A 19,195-nucleotide genomic window follows, 5' to 3' on the forward strand; every position below is an offset into this window, starting at 1 on the left:
CATAGAGTGCGTTCTAAAATTATCGTATATCATGGCAAATTTTTGTATAGTTGGTAAGCTTGATTCACAGTATATACAATCATATTTTGTTAATTGTTTAATACATATGAGAACTTTTAATTCATTCTTTACCTACTAGCGCATTCCGTTACGCTTTGTATCAACGCAATGCAAATGGTGCGAATTAGCGTGCGATAATCAGTATAATTAGTAAAATAACAAATTAAATAATACAAAATATAGAAAATAAATGTCGGTATAATGTGGGAGGAAGGCTCTCATTCCCTTTCACGAACACATTGCTTAAGGATTTACTTCAACACACAAAATTTCCGACTTCCAGTAGCGTAACTAAGAATGCATGGACCTCCCTGCAAAAATGTCAAAATGGCCCTCACTTTCTATCTTCACGCAGTGGCGGCTAATGTTAGTGTTGCAGCGTTGCGCAACGACCAAAGTATTTCAAGAAAAAATATTATTATCAACAGTAATAAAGAACAGAAAAAATACTTTTTAATACTCGCATATATACACTTTAAATAACATATTTTTTTACTTCTCTAACTGTCCGTTCCGTTAATCCGTTTTAAAAAGCGAAAAATAATACGTCAGAGATTCTCTGATTTATATTGTGTTGCAGCGAGCATACAACGACCAGATTCCTTCAGCGCGGCAATTGGACCAAATGTTATGTCTCCTTTCCCCTATCTCAGAAGTTAAATGGATTGGTCGTTGCAGTGCATCTGCAACACAGCACGGTTTCCAGTAAACGAGAAGGTTTTTCGCGCTAAATAAGATTTCTGAATTTTCTTTTCTAGCAATTAACTAATGGAATTTGTTTTTATGCATTCATATTTTTAAATTACGGGACCATACTTAAGCAAATCAATATAATGACAATTAAAAAAAAAAGTGATTGCAGAATTACAAAATAAGAAAGAAAATATCTAGTAGAGGAGAAAACAAATGAAAGTAGACCCGCATTTACAAGTTAATTCATAGCTTATAATGAAGGCTTCTTCTACAGTAATTTGTGAATCAAATATTAATAAGTTAGTATGTAGAATCCTTCCCCCCTCCCGTCTGTGGATAGTATTTTAGTATAAACATATTTCTTTTATAAAATAAGTATATTTTATACTCTTGATAATTTCCACATAAAACTGTATGATGGGGAACGCCACTTTGAATTTGGGACTAGTTAGGAATGCTCAGGGGCGTAGCCACGAGGAGGGTCCAACGGGTCCGGACCTCCCAAAAATTTCGAAACTTGATTAACATTTGTAGACTTTCCTAACAAACTATACTTGTTTAACAGAGAAATGATTGATGTAGGCTAAATATTTTATTTTACGCCTCATCATGTACTCTTTCCTTTCTTATAAATATAATCGTTCTATCATTTTTTTTTCTAAAAATATAGGTGACAGTAAGTAAGGATTACTTATCGCCTTTTCGGGTGCAGTATAAGACAGGTTCCATATTATGTAGACGTATTGGACCTCCCTCAAATACTTTGGACCCTTCCCAGTTAACATTTCTGGGTGTAGAACTGGCAGTGCTGTTTGTTTTGATATTCTTTGATTTTTGACTTCTGTTACATGCTGATTAGGGTGGGCCGAAAACGGCCGAAAAAAATTTATTTTAGAAAATTAAGATTGAGTACCGTGCAAAAGTTGTAAAATGTTATATTATGTTTCCTCACCAAAATAGAGCCAGATAAAAAGATATTTAACCGGGCCCCGGGGGTCCGAAAGAACGCTAATTTTGAGAAAAGAAGTAGCGACCACTGAAAATATTATTAAAATTAGAAAGTTAAGTTTCACTACCGTGCAAAAGTTGTATAATGTTATGTTTCTTCACAGAAACAAAGCCGGAATAAAAGTAATTTAACCGGGCCCCGGGAGCCCTAAAGAACGTTTATTTTTTTAAAAAAACATAGTTGTAAATAGTAAACATATTATTGAGATATATTTTTTAGAAAGTTAAGTTTGAGTACCGTGCAAAATTTATAATGTCATGTTTCCTTGCCAAAACAGAGTCGGGAAAAAAGGTATTTAACCGGGCCCCGAGAGCCCCAAAAGAACGTTAATGCTGAAAAAATATGGTTGTGAGTAGTGAAAATATTATTGAAATATTTGTTTTCAGAAAATTAAGTTCGAGTACCATGCAAAAGTTGTATAATGCTATGTTTCTTCACCAAAACAGAGGCAGATAAAAATATTTCACCAGGCCCTGCGGGTCCAAAAAGTATTATTTTGTTTTTAAAAAATATATATATACCATTATTTTAAGTATGTATAGAAAATTGGTTAAGATTCCTAATACTTTAATTTGACCCCAGGATTTGAGATGTTCTGATCTGATGTGCAGCTCTTCGTCTGATTGGTGTTTAGTAGATATAATAGTACAGACACACACACATAAGGTAAGATTGAAAAATTGACCAACAAACACCAAACCAGCCCAGAACTCACCACGTGAAAGTGGCTACACAGCGAGTTCCTCCCACCCACCCTCCTCTTACTTAAAGCTCCTTAGTTGAATCTTGGAACAAAATATTGAGATTTATGTTCGAAGCTTGGTACATACTTTCGTGCTTCCAGTTTTACGCAAATATAACCGTCTCGTGCAACACTACCGCATACTTGTGAAGAAGATTCTGTTACTACCTTTACACACCTCTCCAAAGCCTGTGTATGGAAGGGGAACGTGACAAACTGTGAAACCTTCTCTTTTCCACAATCATTTCGGTTAGTTCTTCTTTGATACGTTAACCAAAATTGGAGGTTTCGTTACTATTACTTCTAACCAATCGGTCAAATCTATATAATCCGCATATTCTTCGGTGCTTTGCCTACTGCAATTGTCAATTAGAACTATAGTTTGGTATTTTCGGCCTTCAAAATAGAGCCTTAAAATTAGTAGCTTTACACTGTAGACGGTTTCTTTTTTTCTCTTTCTCTTTTTTTTTTTCTTGCTAGTTTCCTACGGATTTCGTTTTTATCTACTACCTTGTCTTGGTTAGTTTTGTTCAGTAAATTAATATCTTCTAAAACAGAGGATACAATTTTAGCAGCCGACCTATTCGAGACACCTGTTAAATATTTTGCGGTACTCATTTGTTTAGGGATCACTATTGTTTATTTAGGTTTATTTTAGATTTTATTCTCTAAACGATAGATCCATGCGAACTCTTCATCGTCTAAATTCAGGGTGGAAGCACTTAATGTATGTTCCAAGTGCGGGATTGAGGCTAACGATTGTAACCCTCTTGTATTTGGTACCGCAGCATCATAATCGATCTGTGTGTCATGCTTTCTTTTGAGCCTATGGGTTCCTGCTTTATCTACATTGCAACTCATCATTTGTCTCTGATTTCTCTGATCTAATATGAGCTCCCACGTCGGTTTTAATTTGATTTATCACACTTACAGGTTAATCTATCGCAGCATTTGCAAGAGAAATTATCAAATAACTTCTGAGCACCGTTCTTAAATTTCTTTAGTTTGGCTCTTAATGGAGGTATCTTATTTCTTAATGGGGTTAATGATCGTTTTGCATTTTGAGTTGTAATTCAAAATCATATCCTTAATTCGAAGGCAAGATAATACAGTAAGAGAGGATCGCGGCAATATCGTTTCTAATTTATTTGAATTCAGCAATGTTGTGCCAGTGTTGTACATTTTGCATCCAGATGCGAAAAAGTGATAACTCTTAAAGTTTGAGAGTTCTGAGCTGGGCTCAATACGAAGGTTTTTCGTGTGTTAATATGGTAGTTATGAAAGTTAGTTAAGGTCTCAATAGTTATTTGCGTATATTAAAAGCATGTATTTCATGTTTTATGTATTAATAGTATTGTCTGGTAAAATGTTCTTATTACCTAAAGTCATTTTATTTGAACAAAAAATTAGACACTTTAGGGCCACGGGGGCCAGGTTAAATATTGTTTGAAAATCATCATATTTGACATGGCTTCATTTCGTACCAGTGCACAACTTTTGATAACTACTCAATCCTGAATATCTGAAAAAAAATTTTTCGGCCCACCCTAATGCTGATCCTTCATCTGGCGGGTTTCGAGGTTTCCTTTCCAGAAGATATCACGTTGGTAAGCATTGTTTCGCCTCATGTGGAAGTATATTGTATTCATCGTGCATTGCGTAACAACCAAGACGGATGATTTGGAATGTAGTTTTTTTTTCTTTTACGCACATGTGTGTGTGTTGATGTATGATTACGTGACATTCGGAATTCATATACCAGAACCTCTTTTGTATCAGCTGTTTTGTTTTTAATTATTAGGTTTATTTTTATTGGGTGTGTTTTAATTCTGTAAATAACCTACAAATTCTGAATGAATTGTATACCATGACTTCTGTAAATAACTTACGAAAAACATTGACCAGCTTTCAACTGAGGAAAAATTTGCAATTAAGGCTTAGACAAAACAAGCAAAGGTCAATTCAGGAGATTTTCAAAAAAATCCAGTTTAAATTTACAGGATGACAGTAGTGTTGTTTGCACCAGATACATTTCCTCAATTTATTTTAAATTTTCCTGGATAAACTGTGTTCAATGTAGATTTTTTTATAACACTAATCTCTGCTACGAACTCTCTTCAGTCAACGCTGAAGAGGAAAACGGATCACTGTCAGGGACTGAGTTTGCTAGAATGAATCGTTCGCAATAATCTAGAAAAAATGTTTAGTGAATCTACAAAGCTTCTGAATTTAATATTAACTGGTACCTATGGCGTCAGCAAAAGACGAAAAGTTTTTTTTTTTTTTTTTCACATAAGGAAGAATCGACACTTTCAAAAAATTAAATGTCCCAAGAAAGGTTATCACCATTGGTTATGCTTTCCATCGAAAAAGACCTGACAATAAGAATACTAGAGTTCAACCAGCATGTATTAGACAGATTTGCTCCAATCAAACAGAGGAGAATGAACTTACTAATTGATTAAGGTGATTAATAGGATAAAATGTTCAGCATTTTTTAATTTTTTTAAAAACAGAATTTTATTTAACTTAACATGTCACATAGCATTTGCATCTAAAATTATGCTGATTAGTCAATGATTCAACTTTATATCTTCTGTCTCTTATTGTTCGTACTGCAACACCCGAAACCACAATCCACCGGGCGCCACTGTCTTCACGAAGGCATGTAAAATTCATAAAGAACATACTGACTTTGGAAATTGCATCTAGGCGGTCACTACTTTACTAAATTAACACAAAATATTTACTACTAATAGATGATAGCTCACCAAAACTTCATGATGCTGTTCACAATGTTTCAAAAGCGGTGAATCGTTTGGATTTAAAATCTGTTGTCTACTTTGTCAATATTAACATGTTAATTTTCTTGGCTTTCAATGCTCATGATTGAGAAAATGCAGTACTGCAGTATTATGCTACGAATATACAGTAACCAGCCAGTGCAATATGACAACCTTATCTGGTTTGTCCACCTTTGGCTTGCAGGACAGCAATAATGCAGTTTGGCATGGAAACAATGAGATTTTGGTGAGTGGCTGGAGGCATGGCACATCACATCTGTACACACAAGTAACTTAGTTACTGTAAATTCCGAGCAGGAGATAGATGAGCTCGGATCTTTCATTCAATAACGTCTAAAGGCGTTCAATTGGGTTATCTGGCGAGTTTGATGGCCAATGGAGCAATTGAAATTCATCCCAGTGCTCTCAAACTACTGCACAACAAAGCCCTTATAACGAGGAGCGTTGTCCTACGGAAAGATCCCATTCCCAACTGGAAATATGGTCGACATGAATGGGTGTACGTGATTATCCTGACCTGCAGATAGCACGGTGCCCTCCACACGCAATACTGGATCCAAGAGTGACCATGTGAAGGCTCCTCAAATCATGATGGAGCCACCGCCGGCATGTCGTCACTCTGCTCTACACATCTCGAGCAGTTTTCCCCTGGAAGACGATCCGGTCATCAATGTAATGAAGGCAGTATCATGAATCATCTGTATGTCTTTTCATGCCAGGCTAAATTTTACTTATAAATCTTCAAAAATGTGGTGCGCCAAAAGTGCATCAGCATCTTTGTGATTTTTATGCTTTTTTAGAGGTATCCAATTTAACAATATAGTGCCTGGTATTAATATTAGTAGGATGTGCAGTGTGTAGTTAGCATAGGAATTCATCAATCTTGTACTTTTTTTTTTAAATAGAACTTTTTCATAATATTGAAAAACGTCATTCGGTTAAACAGGAAAACTCCTCAAGTGTATGGTACAAAACTGTAGGATTTCCTACGAGATATGTCATAACATTTTTCCAAAGATAAATCCTAAGATATTTCCTAGGATTTATCTCGTAGTGTATAGCTCGCCATAATCTTCGAAATTTAATTGGGCCACCTTTTGTTCTGGGCCTCCCCGCATTGCGGGCCCTGCGGACCCGTTAGTTACACCACTGCCGATTTCGTATGCGATAATCATTTTGACTTTTTCATTTTTGCGTAGCTTGGTGTAAGCAACATTTTCCTGTGACTAGTGTAATGCATCTTTTAGTTCTCCCTAAATTTGTGGATAGTAACGAAATACTCAATATGCCTTAAGATCTTTCGGTGATGAGTCTGCAGAAGACAATGCAGATGATAGATAAATGCACAACGCGAAATTTGAATCACTGTTACCGTATTGAAGAAACACTATACACTAAATATAGTTAAGCAAATGGTATGAGGGCCGACGTTAAGCCGATTGGACCTATTACTCCCGATCGGGCCCCGCGCTACTGCCGCCGTCTACTCTATTGTCCAGTCTGTTTTTATGTTTTATTTATATGAAATCGATTTTGAAAAGTAATTACTTTACGAAAAACCTCGCCGCTACCATCGATGTTCTATCGGACCCCTAGCACTATGGACTATCGCCTTATACAGTGGACTCTTTTTAATTCGAAATCCAAGGGGACACGAAAAAACTTTGAATTATCCAACAACATTCATTTTCACATATATAACAACAAACAAACCAAAGTACTGTGCATCAAAAACATTCATATGGTGTCGACTTTACCTTTAAGGCAGCTTATTATTTGCGTGATCGAATACCGCAAACTAACAAACGATATTGACTCCACATAATTAATACTACGTGTACAATGGAAAGTATATTAACGTACAACAATACAACATACATTGAATAACCCAAACAATTAAACACCAGTAACAATTTGAATATTCTGTTCTCACTTTTAAGAAGTCGTAAACCTCATTTGCTTAAATTTGATTGTTTTTGTACGGTCAATAAATCTTGAATTTCATGTATTGCGTGGAATACAATACTAATAACATTTGGTTGACTTTATCAATAATTCATCTTAAATTTTCAACCAATTGTGAAACAAAATGAGATTGGCACACGTTCTTTATCTTTACTTCTTCCTCAACTTACCTTCATCTTTATCATTACATAGATTTTTTTTATTTATCTTTTGTATAACTCTTCCCTATGGCTGCATCTGAATAACTGAAAACACGTTAAAACTGTATTTCCCTGTTTACATATGTCCAATGTTAAAAATTTTCAACTGTATTTACTTCGATTTATCCAAAACATAGGTTCAAAAGTTCGATTTATCCACGATTTTTTACTATTGTTTCAATAGTTTTCAAGGGGAATGAACTTCTGTTCGAATTATCCAAGTTCGAATTAACGAGACTCCACTGTATTGAAGTTTCCATTGGAGCGAACTCCGGAGAAGCACGGGGAAATGAATTTGTTTCATTCCTTCCTGCAAACTTTCCAGAGATCAGGGAGGGTCCGCGGACGCCGATGGAGGCGTATTCTCGATTCTTTAAAGCTGTAAAATACCATTGGACCGGAAACAGGGCTTTTCATACGAATATCTTGAAACGGAATGAAACTCTTTATTCCCATTCTATTTTTTGTCAAAAAACGCGCAGATGTTCTAGCGGTATGATTTGCAGCCTTATCCATATTGATCCTAAACTGGCTGGCATGGCGCCTATGAATTCTTGGAAGGATCTTGCATTCACTTTCACATTCCTATCAACCTTGCGTATCAACAACTTGCATTCATAACTGAATCTGTACAAACCATAAACCCAAACGAGAAACATTACCGGCAGTGACAACAATCTTTGGTAACGACGTCACAGTATGTCACAACCAGCAATGAGATGGATGTTCCTTCGTCCAGTATGACGACTGTCTGTATCTGGATCCCGCCACGTTTTTTTTTTTTTTTTTTTTTTTTTTTTTTTTTTTTTTTTTTTTTTTTTTTTGTAGTTTCCTGCAATTATGACACTCTGGAGGTGTCATAGACAGGGCATCAATACATATTCTGAATATCTCTCGTGTGACTGCACATAATTACAATAGTAACATAATTAGATCATTTCTAAAAATAACTTCTATCTTCCCTATTCTCGTCAGAGCGAATTTCGGGACTTCCCCGAGTGGTTCAAAATGAACAGTGATTAGAAGTGGATTTTTCTATAAAATTGTAATTAAAAAAAAAAAAAAAAAAAAATCTGGATATACGGAAGCTTGCAATGAATCGTATTCCAAATAATCAATATTTCTAGAACAGGGAATGAAGAGGGACTTTTGTTTCTTAATGACACGGTACCTCACTCTTTCCTCCTTAAGTTACGTTTTGTGAAGTTCGCAGGAAACGAACAATGTGCTGGTTCAACAGAACAAAAGGACTGGGTGATGGCTTTCAGCTTACAAAATTAGTTTTCATGCCCATTATGTAATAGTTGTGCTACAGGAAACATACTGATCATTTAATGTTTAAAATATAATTTGTTTGCAGTTTGGAACTACGACAATCCGATATATTCACGTGGCAACAGTACGAAAGTAAACATGTTGCACTGCATACCTATACCTAATCATGATGTGTAATTACGGCCATCTTCAACTATCATATCTAGGATATATTCCAATTTATAATTATCACAGCTGAGAAATAGCAGAAGAATTGTATCACTTGGAATTATGTTGTTATTTTGCGTCCGTAAAAGTGACAGAACTTGAGTCGCGCGCCCGAGACGCAAACTTGATAATTAACATGCTATACGTTAAATAATAATAAATAAATAATAAAAATGTTGATGTGCAGTTAAAGTATGAAATTATCAACATATTCCGAATGCATTAATGTTGTTATATTTAGTGATTGTGTGGTGTACTGTATTTTAAACTGTTTCTTATTTCTAATAATACATTTCAATGTTTCTATATTTCAACGCTTCCGTTATTATTATCATTATTCTCTTGTTCTAAGTATTCCTTTACAATTCGTTTTCTGATATTTATATTCAGCATTGTGCAGGTATAAGGTACTAGCTCCAGCTATTAGTTTGTACTAGCATCAATTCCTCGCTTCGCTGGGTTAAATTAAGAAAAAATAGTAATATGTTTCGTTAGTCAGTCACTTTTTACTATTAAGCGCTCCTTGATATTGATAATTTTTATATATCCCTCTCCCCTCCCACAATTTGTGGGAATGAATTTGGATTTAAAAGACATCGAAAGTATCACTATTCATCTCAACGACCTCAAAAACTATAGATTTAACACTAATATCGGTAATTTTCGATCATTTGTAAATGTCTTTCTCCCCCCCTTTAAGTTACATCGTCAAAGTGATATGATAGAAAACATCTCGGGCCCGAACCTCATCTGCGTTAAAAATTTGATCGAGATTGATCATTTGGTTAAAGAGTTATTAAGTTTTACTTATTTTTCAATTCCTTCCTCCCCCTCCCCTAAGTTCTATAGTCAAAGTGAATAAATAAATAAAATAAATAAATACCATCCCAGACCCGAACCTCATCTATGTCGAAAATTTGATCGAGATCGGTCGAGTGGTTCAAGAATTCACGAACACAGTCACTTTTATTTTTATATTTATTGATTTTTGTATATCTTCCCTTCCTCCCCCTCCCCTACGTTGCTCCGTCAAGGTGAAATGATAAAAATCATCCTAGTCCCGAACCTCATCTATGTTGAAAATTTGATCAAGATCGGTTGGATGGTTCAAGAGTTATGTTTTATTTTTTTTTTTTTTTTTCCTATATCCCCCTCCCCTAAGTTCTACCGTCAAAGTGAATAGCTAGAAACACTCCCAGGCCAGAACCGCATTTACGTTAAAAATTTGATCGAGATCGGTCGGTCGGTTCAAAAGATTAAGAATCACAAACATACTTACTTTCAGTTTTATAATATAGAAAAAAGATGTTCCTGCAGCCAACCAGTGGTTACAGTTTCGTTATGTTCAGCCCTCTATCACCTGGACCATAAACCTAATAAAACTCTTTTAAGAAGACCCAATACCGTTATATATAGGTATACGACTTGTTTCCAAACAGAGACGAGTAGGCATCAAACTTTTACCATTATGCAATTCGTTTCTCGTTCTGCAATATGAAGCAGGAGCTGGTGCTGCTTCTGTGTTTATAGTTGAAGGTGCTAAATTGATGACTAGCCCGTTGCGTCGGTGGATCCTCTGCTGATGCTTTGCGTGCTGACTGTTTCGTCATGGACTCCTGGTTTGAGTAATGGACCATTATAGTTTTCGCAGTAGTCACTCCAAAATATCTGCGGACACTATTTCACTAGGATATATTGCAAGGATCCCACATCACAACAGGCGCACGTGTCAGCTCAACACATGCTAATGATTATAAACAACTTAGCAGACAAGTAGACACGGAAGACACCGAGGAACACCGAAAGCAGACGGACCTCACGGAAGGACCCGAGGACAAATAAAAGGAGGACCACCGAGGGACCCAGGATCAGAAGACCAACTGATCGCCTAACCTTACCTTCCTATGTCGCTGTGGACTAGGAGCACCTCTTCCTTACCCTATGTCGCACTGGACTAGGGATCCCATTTTAAACTTATAATCCGATTCTAACCTACAACCTGCCAAAGTATTCTGGAAACTGCCATGAGTGGAAGAGCACCCGGCAAAACATTTAGTATTTCTTCACTTGGTCACTGAGGAAGAGACGTTGAATTAGAGACACTTGTATTTATTATATTATATTTTGTAATAAAACTTGGTGAAGGGGAAAACACACCCGGTCTATCATTTGACTCTACCAAAACATTACAATATGCATGAATGAAAAAAAAAGAAGCATGGAAAAGATATTTATATACCCATCCTAGTAACTGTTTAATTCAGACACCGTTTCACGGCATTCAACCGCCTACAACTTCAGAGACACTACTACTCATAACAGAACACGCGTCGTTACTCAGATGATAAAACAAAAGAGAATAATGAATAAATTGTTCATGTAAAAATAAAATGAAATCTTTCAGTTTTACGTCCCACGTTACGCCGGCTAGGCTAAACGAGACTGATGATGAGAAATGAATGAAATTGTGAAATGAAGAAAGTGGGAGGAAACGGGAGTACCCTGAGAAAACCCATGGACATGGTGTTTGTCCACGACAAAGTTCACTTCGAGCGAGCAGAGATCGAACCAGCGACCCCACGCACCAGAAGTGAACGCTCTGCCACTGAGTCACCGCGCTCCCAATTGTTCAAGTAATTTTAATGGCACTAAAATCAACAATTTGATGTTGGAAGGATTAATATGGGAAGAAAACAATGAACTAACCAAAAAATGTTATTTATTTGCTGTACATTTTTCTTTTTTGTTTCTGAACATAAATACTGTTTCTTCTCAGCATAAGCATTTTGTTACCTTCTGAAAAAGGAATTAATGGAAGTTCTGCAATAATGGTTTCGCTATACTTAACTCAGCAGTTGTTAACATCGATGTTCGTATAGTTATTATCTTACACGAAAAATGTGCGACAAAACGTTAATAAAAAAAAAAAATTAAAAAAAGAAATTCAGAAGAAAAAAATAAACAATGTCCCCTCTAACAGTGTCCGATGTATAAAAGACCTGAGAATCTTCATGCCAATGAATGGTCCTGTTTTGGTAGTAAAAAAAAAAATCATACATTCTTTATCATAACAAAAGATGATTTGTGCATTGGAAGAAAAATAATGTCACATGAATTTTATTCTTCGATTTCTTTTCCCCTTTCATGGGAACTACTACTTTTCTTTCTTGCTCTTCTTCGTTTCTTTCGCCGTTTCTTCTTCCACTTTCTCTGCGGGATGATCTTCGTATCTGAAAAGCAAACAGTATGTGATTATCAGTTCATAATTTCCTTATGTCTATAGCAGACTATTTCACAAGGAATATCTTAATTGTCAGTTTACGACTTTAACAAAAATAATAATAATTTCAGTTTCTGTTTCTTTAAATTATGCATGTATTGAATGGTAAGAGTTTATTATCTCCCAAACTACTTTTCAAATATAATGACTTTTGTTGCATTATAGTCGCAGTAACGGAAAAAATAGGTATATATTCGTGGACTTCTGTGTTAATCGTTCATCGAATAACTGATGCAAAAAGCGGGAAAGCTTTCGAAATTCTATAAAACAAACTGCTGAGCCATGGTAAATACTAGTCATAGAATTAAGTTATAAATAATGTTATTATTATTATTAAATATTCTGCCTGTTGGCAGATTCTGAAATTAATTGCATGATGTATACTTCTGGTACTTGACAATATTGTATTTTTTTTTTTTTTTCTTTTTGACAACTGTAATGCTTACATGAGAATTTCTCATGTTTTGTAAGCTAATGAAACAGGCTAATAAATGAATGAATGAATGAATGAATAGGAGACCCCTTTCCCCTTAGGTTAGGGTCTGGAACTGCTTGCTTTAACTGGCAATATTTTCTTCTCTTCTTATATCGATAACAACAATCATTGATAAGTTGTTCTTCCTACTTTTTGCTTTCCTTCTATCTTACTCTCTATGGCGGTACGAAGGCTTTTTTTTTTTTTTTTTTTTTTTTTTTGCAAGATTGTCTAATCTAGTTGACCTTTCTAGGACGATCCTAGACAAGAGTATCATTTTCTCTCCTACTAGTTTTGAAACATCTTCGTTTGTTACTTACTCTGTCCAATTTATCTTCTCCAACAGCACATTTTGAAACTAAGTACAAAGGTTGATTCCCTTATATTGAGTCGAAGTGAATGTGCAAGTGTACCGCGCATGCGCAATCCCTCACTGTGAGACTGTCACGAGGCAAACAACAGTATCTCGTTAGTTACGCAGTAAAGTACTGAGGTCGAAAGTAGTCTGATGCCGCCGAAACTGATCAGATTCTGGGAGTTGTACATTGTAGCCCTTCCTGAAGCTAAGTTCATGGCGCGTCGTCGCGTATCGTACAAATCTGTAAGGTGTGTCATTTTCGTCTACGGGATGCCATTGTGAATCCTATTACACGAAAATATGCGGCATAGAGTCCTGGGCTTACCATACCGACGCGAGCAGCTAGATACCAGCCTTCCGTGAACAAGATCCCGCAACTATTACCTGCAGTTCGGCGTATGGCGAAGTCCGAAAATACCCACACACAGCGTGCGATGACCAGGAAATGCCGCACATCACAGGCGACAATCAACCACCCCATTCACAGGGATTTATGCCTCATGATTATTCGCAAGAGCACCGAGCACGCCTTGAAGCAGTGTCATGTGGCTGAGCGAAGAAGGAACTCCAGGAGGCTGTATGAACGTCATTTCGCGGGTGATCAGTGGACGTTGGTTGTTACTCTTGATGAAAAGTGGATTTATTTCACAAACTGTACATGTGATGCCATTATAAACAGTCCTGTTCACGCAAAGGGCTGAAACACATTCTTCCGCCACTGTGCGACGAGATTCCTAAAAGGGATTCATGATTGTGTCCGGTTTCTCGTAGAGGAGGAAACCATTTCCGAAAGGTGGAGCGAAATGTCAAAATGAATGCTGCGTGCTACTCGACTCATATCCTGACCTAAATGTACCAGCATGAAATCTCAGCATTGCACGGGCAATATGTGAACCAGATTGAAATGCACCATAACACGGCGAAAACATCGCTGGAATTCTATCGCCGTATGGAACAGAAAACTGGAATTTCGGCAACTCCCTTCTCTGACACTCATGTCAAGAGTCCAGATAGCAGCCCAATGGACAATTCTACTTTCAGACTCCTCAAGCCGCACCTGTCCCATCGTCGATACAAGAGGAGTGGGATGCAATACCGACGCAACGTATTTTTTGATGCCGGGTAATAGTCTGTAGAGCTGACCCGCAGATCGAACACGACAGTGGTGAAGACAGCATTTCCTAGGTAAGTAGAACATTCAAATTCGGCTCAATATACATGAATCAAACTCTGTATTTCTTCTCTAACTTTCATAACGTCTAAGTCTCTGAACCATACAATTCCATGCGCCTGTTTATTTCAAAAATGACGTTAACTCAAAATTCCTAACTTTTCAGAAACGTTTAAAAGTTTCGAAACGCAATGCAAACAAATGGACGCAAGAACGACACTAAGTGCTATCTAGCGCCCAGTTTTGAAAGCACATCTGAAATTTTTACCAAATTTCATCAAGATTAGCTTTCATTTTCTGCTCTTAAGTCAATAAGGGCGATTTTTGAGTTATATCATTTTTGAAATAAAAAGGTGAATAGCACCTGACTACATTCTTCTTTACTTCAATGAATGTAAAGCCTGCTAGTTAGGAATGATCTTTTCTTGTTGAATGCCTCTTTTGCTACAGCAATTCTTGACCTGATGTCTTTGATGCAGTAAGCATCTCTCGTCAAAATATTTCTCAGATATTTGAAATGATCGACCTCTTCAAGTTCTCTCTGATCTACTCTGATCGTTAAGGGCATATTTCCACGCGATATTCTCACCTTGTTCATGATCTGTCCCCCAAATGGAAATCTCCAACTTCCGTTAATGCTTGCATAAATAATGTACTAGGTATTTTCTCTAGAAGTTTTACTATTATTCAAGTATTTCTGTTTCATAATATCGTTTGTATGAATCAAAAAGATGGGATTGCATGGACACTCAACCACAGATATTCGCAGATGTTATACATGGCCCACTTTTTTGATGCGATAGATGTCTAATCAAGTTCTCGTCACATTCATGCTTGTCCCTTCAACTGTTTCGCCTCCCTTAAAGTATTGTGCCGACGCGGTGTTGTTTACAAAATTTCTCTAGAAACGTCTCTGAACAATGGTTACCGAATAAATTCGAAAGTGTGAGAGCACACAGTTAAGACTTCTCTGTCGCTGATACCGCCATTTTGCATACCAGCGTACCAGCGCCGGTAGTGAGCAATTTCGAAAATGGCAAATTCTTCAGTTTGCCAAATAAAATTTGGAGAATTTTCCTTTAATGTAAGATCGGTATTTTTATAATAAATTCATTACAGTAATCACAGGTAACTTTCCGTTTTTTGAACCATTAATTTTCAGTTGTACTATGTTTTGTGAAACTATTCCCTTACGAAAGACTTCGTAGTAATAACGAACAACGAAAACATAACTACTTCTTAGTACTTCACAGCGAACGAAGAAAAGATTGCTACTGGATCCCTCCTGTGCAAGGTCCATACAAGTCAGGATTCTAGTTACCCACCTCCCGCAGATTCTGCTTTCCATTACCTTTCCATCTTATTGAATGAACTAAAAAACTCATTCCCAAAGGCTTTCCGAAGGCTGGTTCACGGTTATGTAGCAATATAATGTATGATATGCTGTCTATCAAACCAAACCGATACGACTGTATGTAACACAACAGAACGCCATGTGGTCATATTTCCGTACTGGGTTGACAACACAGTCGTTTCTTCTTTTTTTTAACATTTATGAATCAACTAAAAGAAATGAAACTACACATTATACATTAATAAACAGAAGGGATAATTTTCTGGTTACCCAATTGATTTTTTTTACGTAACCCGATATGCCTTGGTTAATGTAATCTCAGCGGTTTTCACTATCTAGAAAATCAGATTTGGCCATTCAGGAAAGAAATATCCCTTCATTTCTGGAATTTCCTGACAAACGTTCAGACTCAGCCGGAGACCAGGGAGAATGTTATTGATCCCTTACTCTGTCGATCCAGACCAAATTTGAAGGCGATTTTCAATTATCGGAAACACTAATTAAGACAGCCAAGGTACGAACAAGTCCTTTGAACCTCAACCTTTTCTCTGTCACGTCAAAATATTAGTAGTTTCATTTATTTCACACTGTCGTAGCCTATGTCTCCCCTTTTTCTATTTTTAAGGCAGTCGCTTCATTCCCATTACGCACAAATCTAACATCCTTGAGACTCCAATATCTCAGTAAGGTACCTGTAAACAAGCGACAGAAGGCCAGTACCTTTAGGTAAACTTTTGCGCTACTTGCAATTGTGTTCTACATGAAAGCCCTATCTTTGAACGATCATTTTGCATTGCAGTTTCAATTGCTAGCCGCATCCCTACAAAACTACACGATTAACTCTTTCCACACTCCTAGTAATTTTCCACAAACTCTCAACAGATCCCATAATCTGTTTCCTACAGCAATTTAAGCAACCCGAAGCCGCAAAAATCCTCAGCAACGCATGGGTACTTAACAGGTATGTGGGCATATGGGATACATCCAATACCAGTCTCACGAGATATGAAAGTAGAAGGGCGGTTTGACTCGCAGCCTAGTCCTGATGGATCATAATCTTGTTAGAGATTTACCGAAGAGGACTGGAGGATCAGCTCGGAAGAACATGAATATATTTTGACGTTTCATCCTACCTCGTGAATGGACAGTTCCTCATTGTAGCTGTAATGAGCCGATACTATGAATTCGCATGGCCAGCTCTCTATTTTCGAAAGAAAGATCCAGGCTTCATTAAGTGTCACCTCACACTTCCATTGCTAATCCATCAAATAGTATTCGTAGAAATCCGTAGATTATCTTTTCTTTAGCAGTGTGACTTTAAAACAAACGATGAACTTCGGCTTTATGCCCATACCTAAATTCGTACCGTGAACTGTGTAGTTCGATACTTTCACACGATTTGGAATAGTCTTCTGCTTGGTGGATTTGGTTAGTTCAGTAAATTCTTCACTTTCCCCGCAACCCCTGAGAGTGCTTTCGCGCATAATCTATTCATGTTCCTCTTGACGATCCTGCATTTTTGTTTTTGTTTTTGTAAGTCCCAATTTTATTCATTTTAGTGATAGTTAACTCCCTTCCAGAAAATAATCATTATTTCATATTGTATTGCTTCCATATTTGATTGCATAAGTAACTAAAGTTGGATAGGACAGAATTGTACCTTTCCAAAAAGGAATAATGTTCGGCTGCAATTCCCACAGACTTCACTCAGCTATATTTGTAAGGTTTGTGAGAGTCTGTACAACAACTTTTCTGCCTTCGCTCTCAGCATTACTGCCAGACGCTATAAAACACGCCACCAAAACCATGAACCCACCTTGCGAAAACTATTCAACCCGCACACATTTTTCGTACATGTGAAATGTCCCGTCCACCTTAGGCGTCCTGAATCATGTAATGCTTCACAGCCCATAGTTATTATAGAACTCCGAGGGAAAAAAAAAAATCTGTAGTCCCCATTCACTCACTTGTTCATCTAACCACTGCAACAAATATCCTTCTTAATACTTACGACAGCCTTCTGCCTCTGTTCTCTGCGAGTTACTACCAATCTTTCAAACCAATACAACATAGCACAACGGGTAGAATTATATTTTTATTTTTTTACTTTCGTTTTCTACTATAACAACAGTGACGACAAAACATTTTGATGGAGCACTAGCATCTTTGTATCATTAACATACATACTTTCTCCTTTACTGCTACGCGTAAGTAGTTCATATTTTTCACCTTGCCTACATTATTATTAATTATTACTTTTTAATTACACTTGTTAGCAATAAATTACAAATGAATTTTATGTACTTTTCATGTTGGCTTGGAATCTTACGAAATGCTAGAAACTAATCTTACAGTGAAAATTCAATCCATTGATATGCTGATAGAGAGATCAAGCGATCTCAAAAAAACATCTACAATATCTCCGTAGTGTGTGTATATACCCCCAGCTCGGATGTCTATACATGTTAATGGGCTACAACAAGACATTAATTTTTATATAAGGAAAGTGCAATATCTTTAGAAACCTTTTTAGTACTTACTCGAACATGGCTTTAATGTCTCCTTTCGCAACAGCCAATAACAGAGGAGTTCCTAAACATGCAGGGACTAAGTACAACAATGCCGGCTGGGCATGTTTAAATAAGTGCATTACAAAAATTGTTGATATCAATCCAAGGAAGTACGCCACAAACGTAGCATAAAAGTATGTATTGGAATTTCGCTTTAGACTGAAAATAAAAGAAAAACAATGAAAAACAAATCTTGATTGTTATGGATATTCTTATTAAATTTATTAATCTTTAAAAACTTACCTATTTATCAATACTTGTTACAAAACATATATACTTAAAAAATACACCACTATAAGCACTTTCGCCAAATCCTTTATTGGAGAGAAAAGAAAAATTGAAAACGGAAAAGTCTTAGGTTAAAGCCATATTCGGCTGTAGAGTCAAGTGGTTATGTAACAGATAGGAAACATAAAAAGTTTGTATAATAAGAAAAAGGATTGAAAACAATAAACGAAGAAATTACCAATAGTAATAATAATTACAGAAAATAAATAACCATCAGAAAATACAATATCAGGGTGGGTCAATTTAGAGAGAGAGTGAGTGAGTGAATAAGAGAGAGAGAGAGAAAGAGACACATTGGTACTATGTAAGGCTTATTCTGTGAAGTTCGTTTAGTTCACTGATCCTTTGCCAACGTTCCACGACATTCACAATCCCACAGCGATACCATTCAGCGATTTTGGAGGCCCAAGATCGCCCACCCAGTTTACCATACCATTAATTGTTTCAAACTGTTGTCCTTGTAGAAAATGCCCGAAGGAGTGAAACAAATAACCTTAACGGGCGAGGTCTAGGCTGTGTACGGACATACGAATTCAAATCCCAGCAATTTCTGGATACTATGCGTGACCGATAGTACGAGACGTTATCAATCTAAAGCATAACTCTCTTCCTGTTGATCAAAGTCGAGTATTTTCATCACATAACATCATGATCCATTGTAATTGTTCAGCGAAAAGGTTCTCATCCACAGGACAGCTGTCTGGAATGAGTTCCCGAATCAAATCTCTTTTTCATCTCTTGACA

General features: G+C 36.6%; 1 protein-coding gene across 1 annotated transcript in view; it reads right to left on the minus strand.

Annotated features, from left to right (window-relative positions):
* Positions 1-11,657: 11,657 nt before the first annotated feature.
* LOC145683378 (signal peptide peptidase) overlaps positions 11,658-19,195 on the minus strand; it is a 33,046-nt gene continuing 25,508 nt past the window's right edge. The window contains exons 7-8 of the mRNA XM_081754712.1: positions 18,134-18,322; positions 11,658-12,185 (exon numbers count right to left, since the gene is read on the minus strand). Of these exons, the coding sequence (XP_081610838.1) occupies positions 12,110-12,185; positions 18,134-18,322 (265 nt within the window). The 3' untranslated portion in view covers positions 11,658-12,109. The remainder of the gene's footprint in view (positions 12,186-18,133; positions 18,323-19,195) is intronic.

Source organism: Thermobia domestica, chromosome 1 (assembly GCF_964235325.1).
Source record: "Thermobia domestica chromosome 1, izTheDome1.hap1.1, whole genome shotgun sequence".
Classification (NCBI taxonomy): Eukaryota; Metazoa; Arthropoda; class Insecta; order Zygentoma; family Lepismatidae; genus Thermobia; species Thermobia domestica.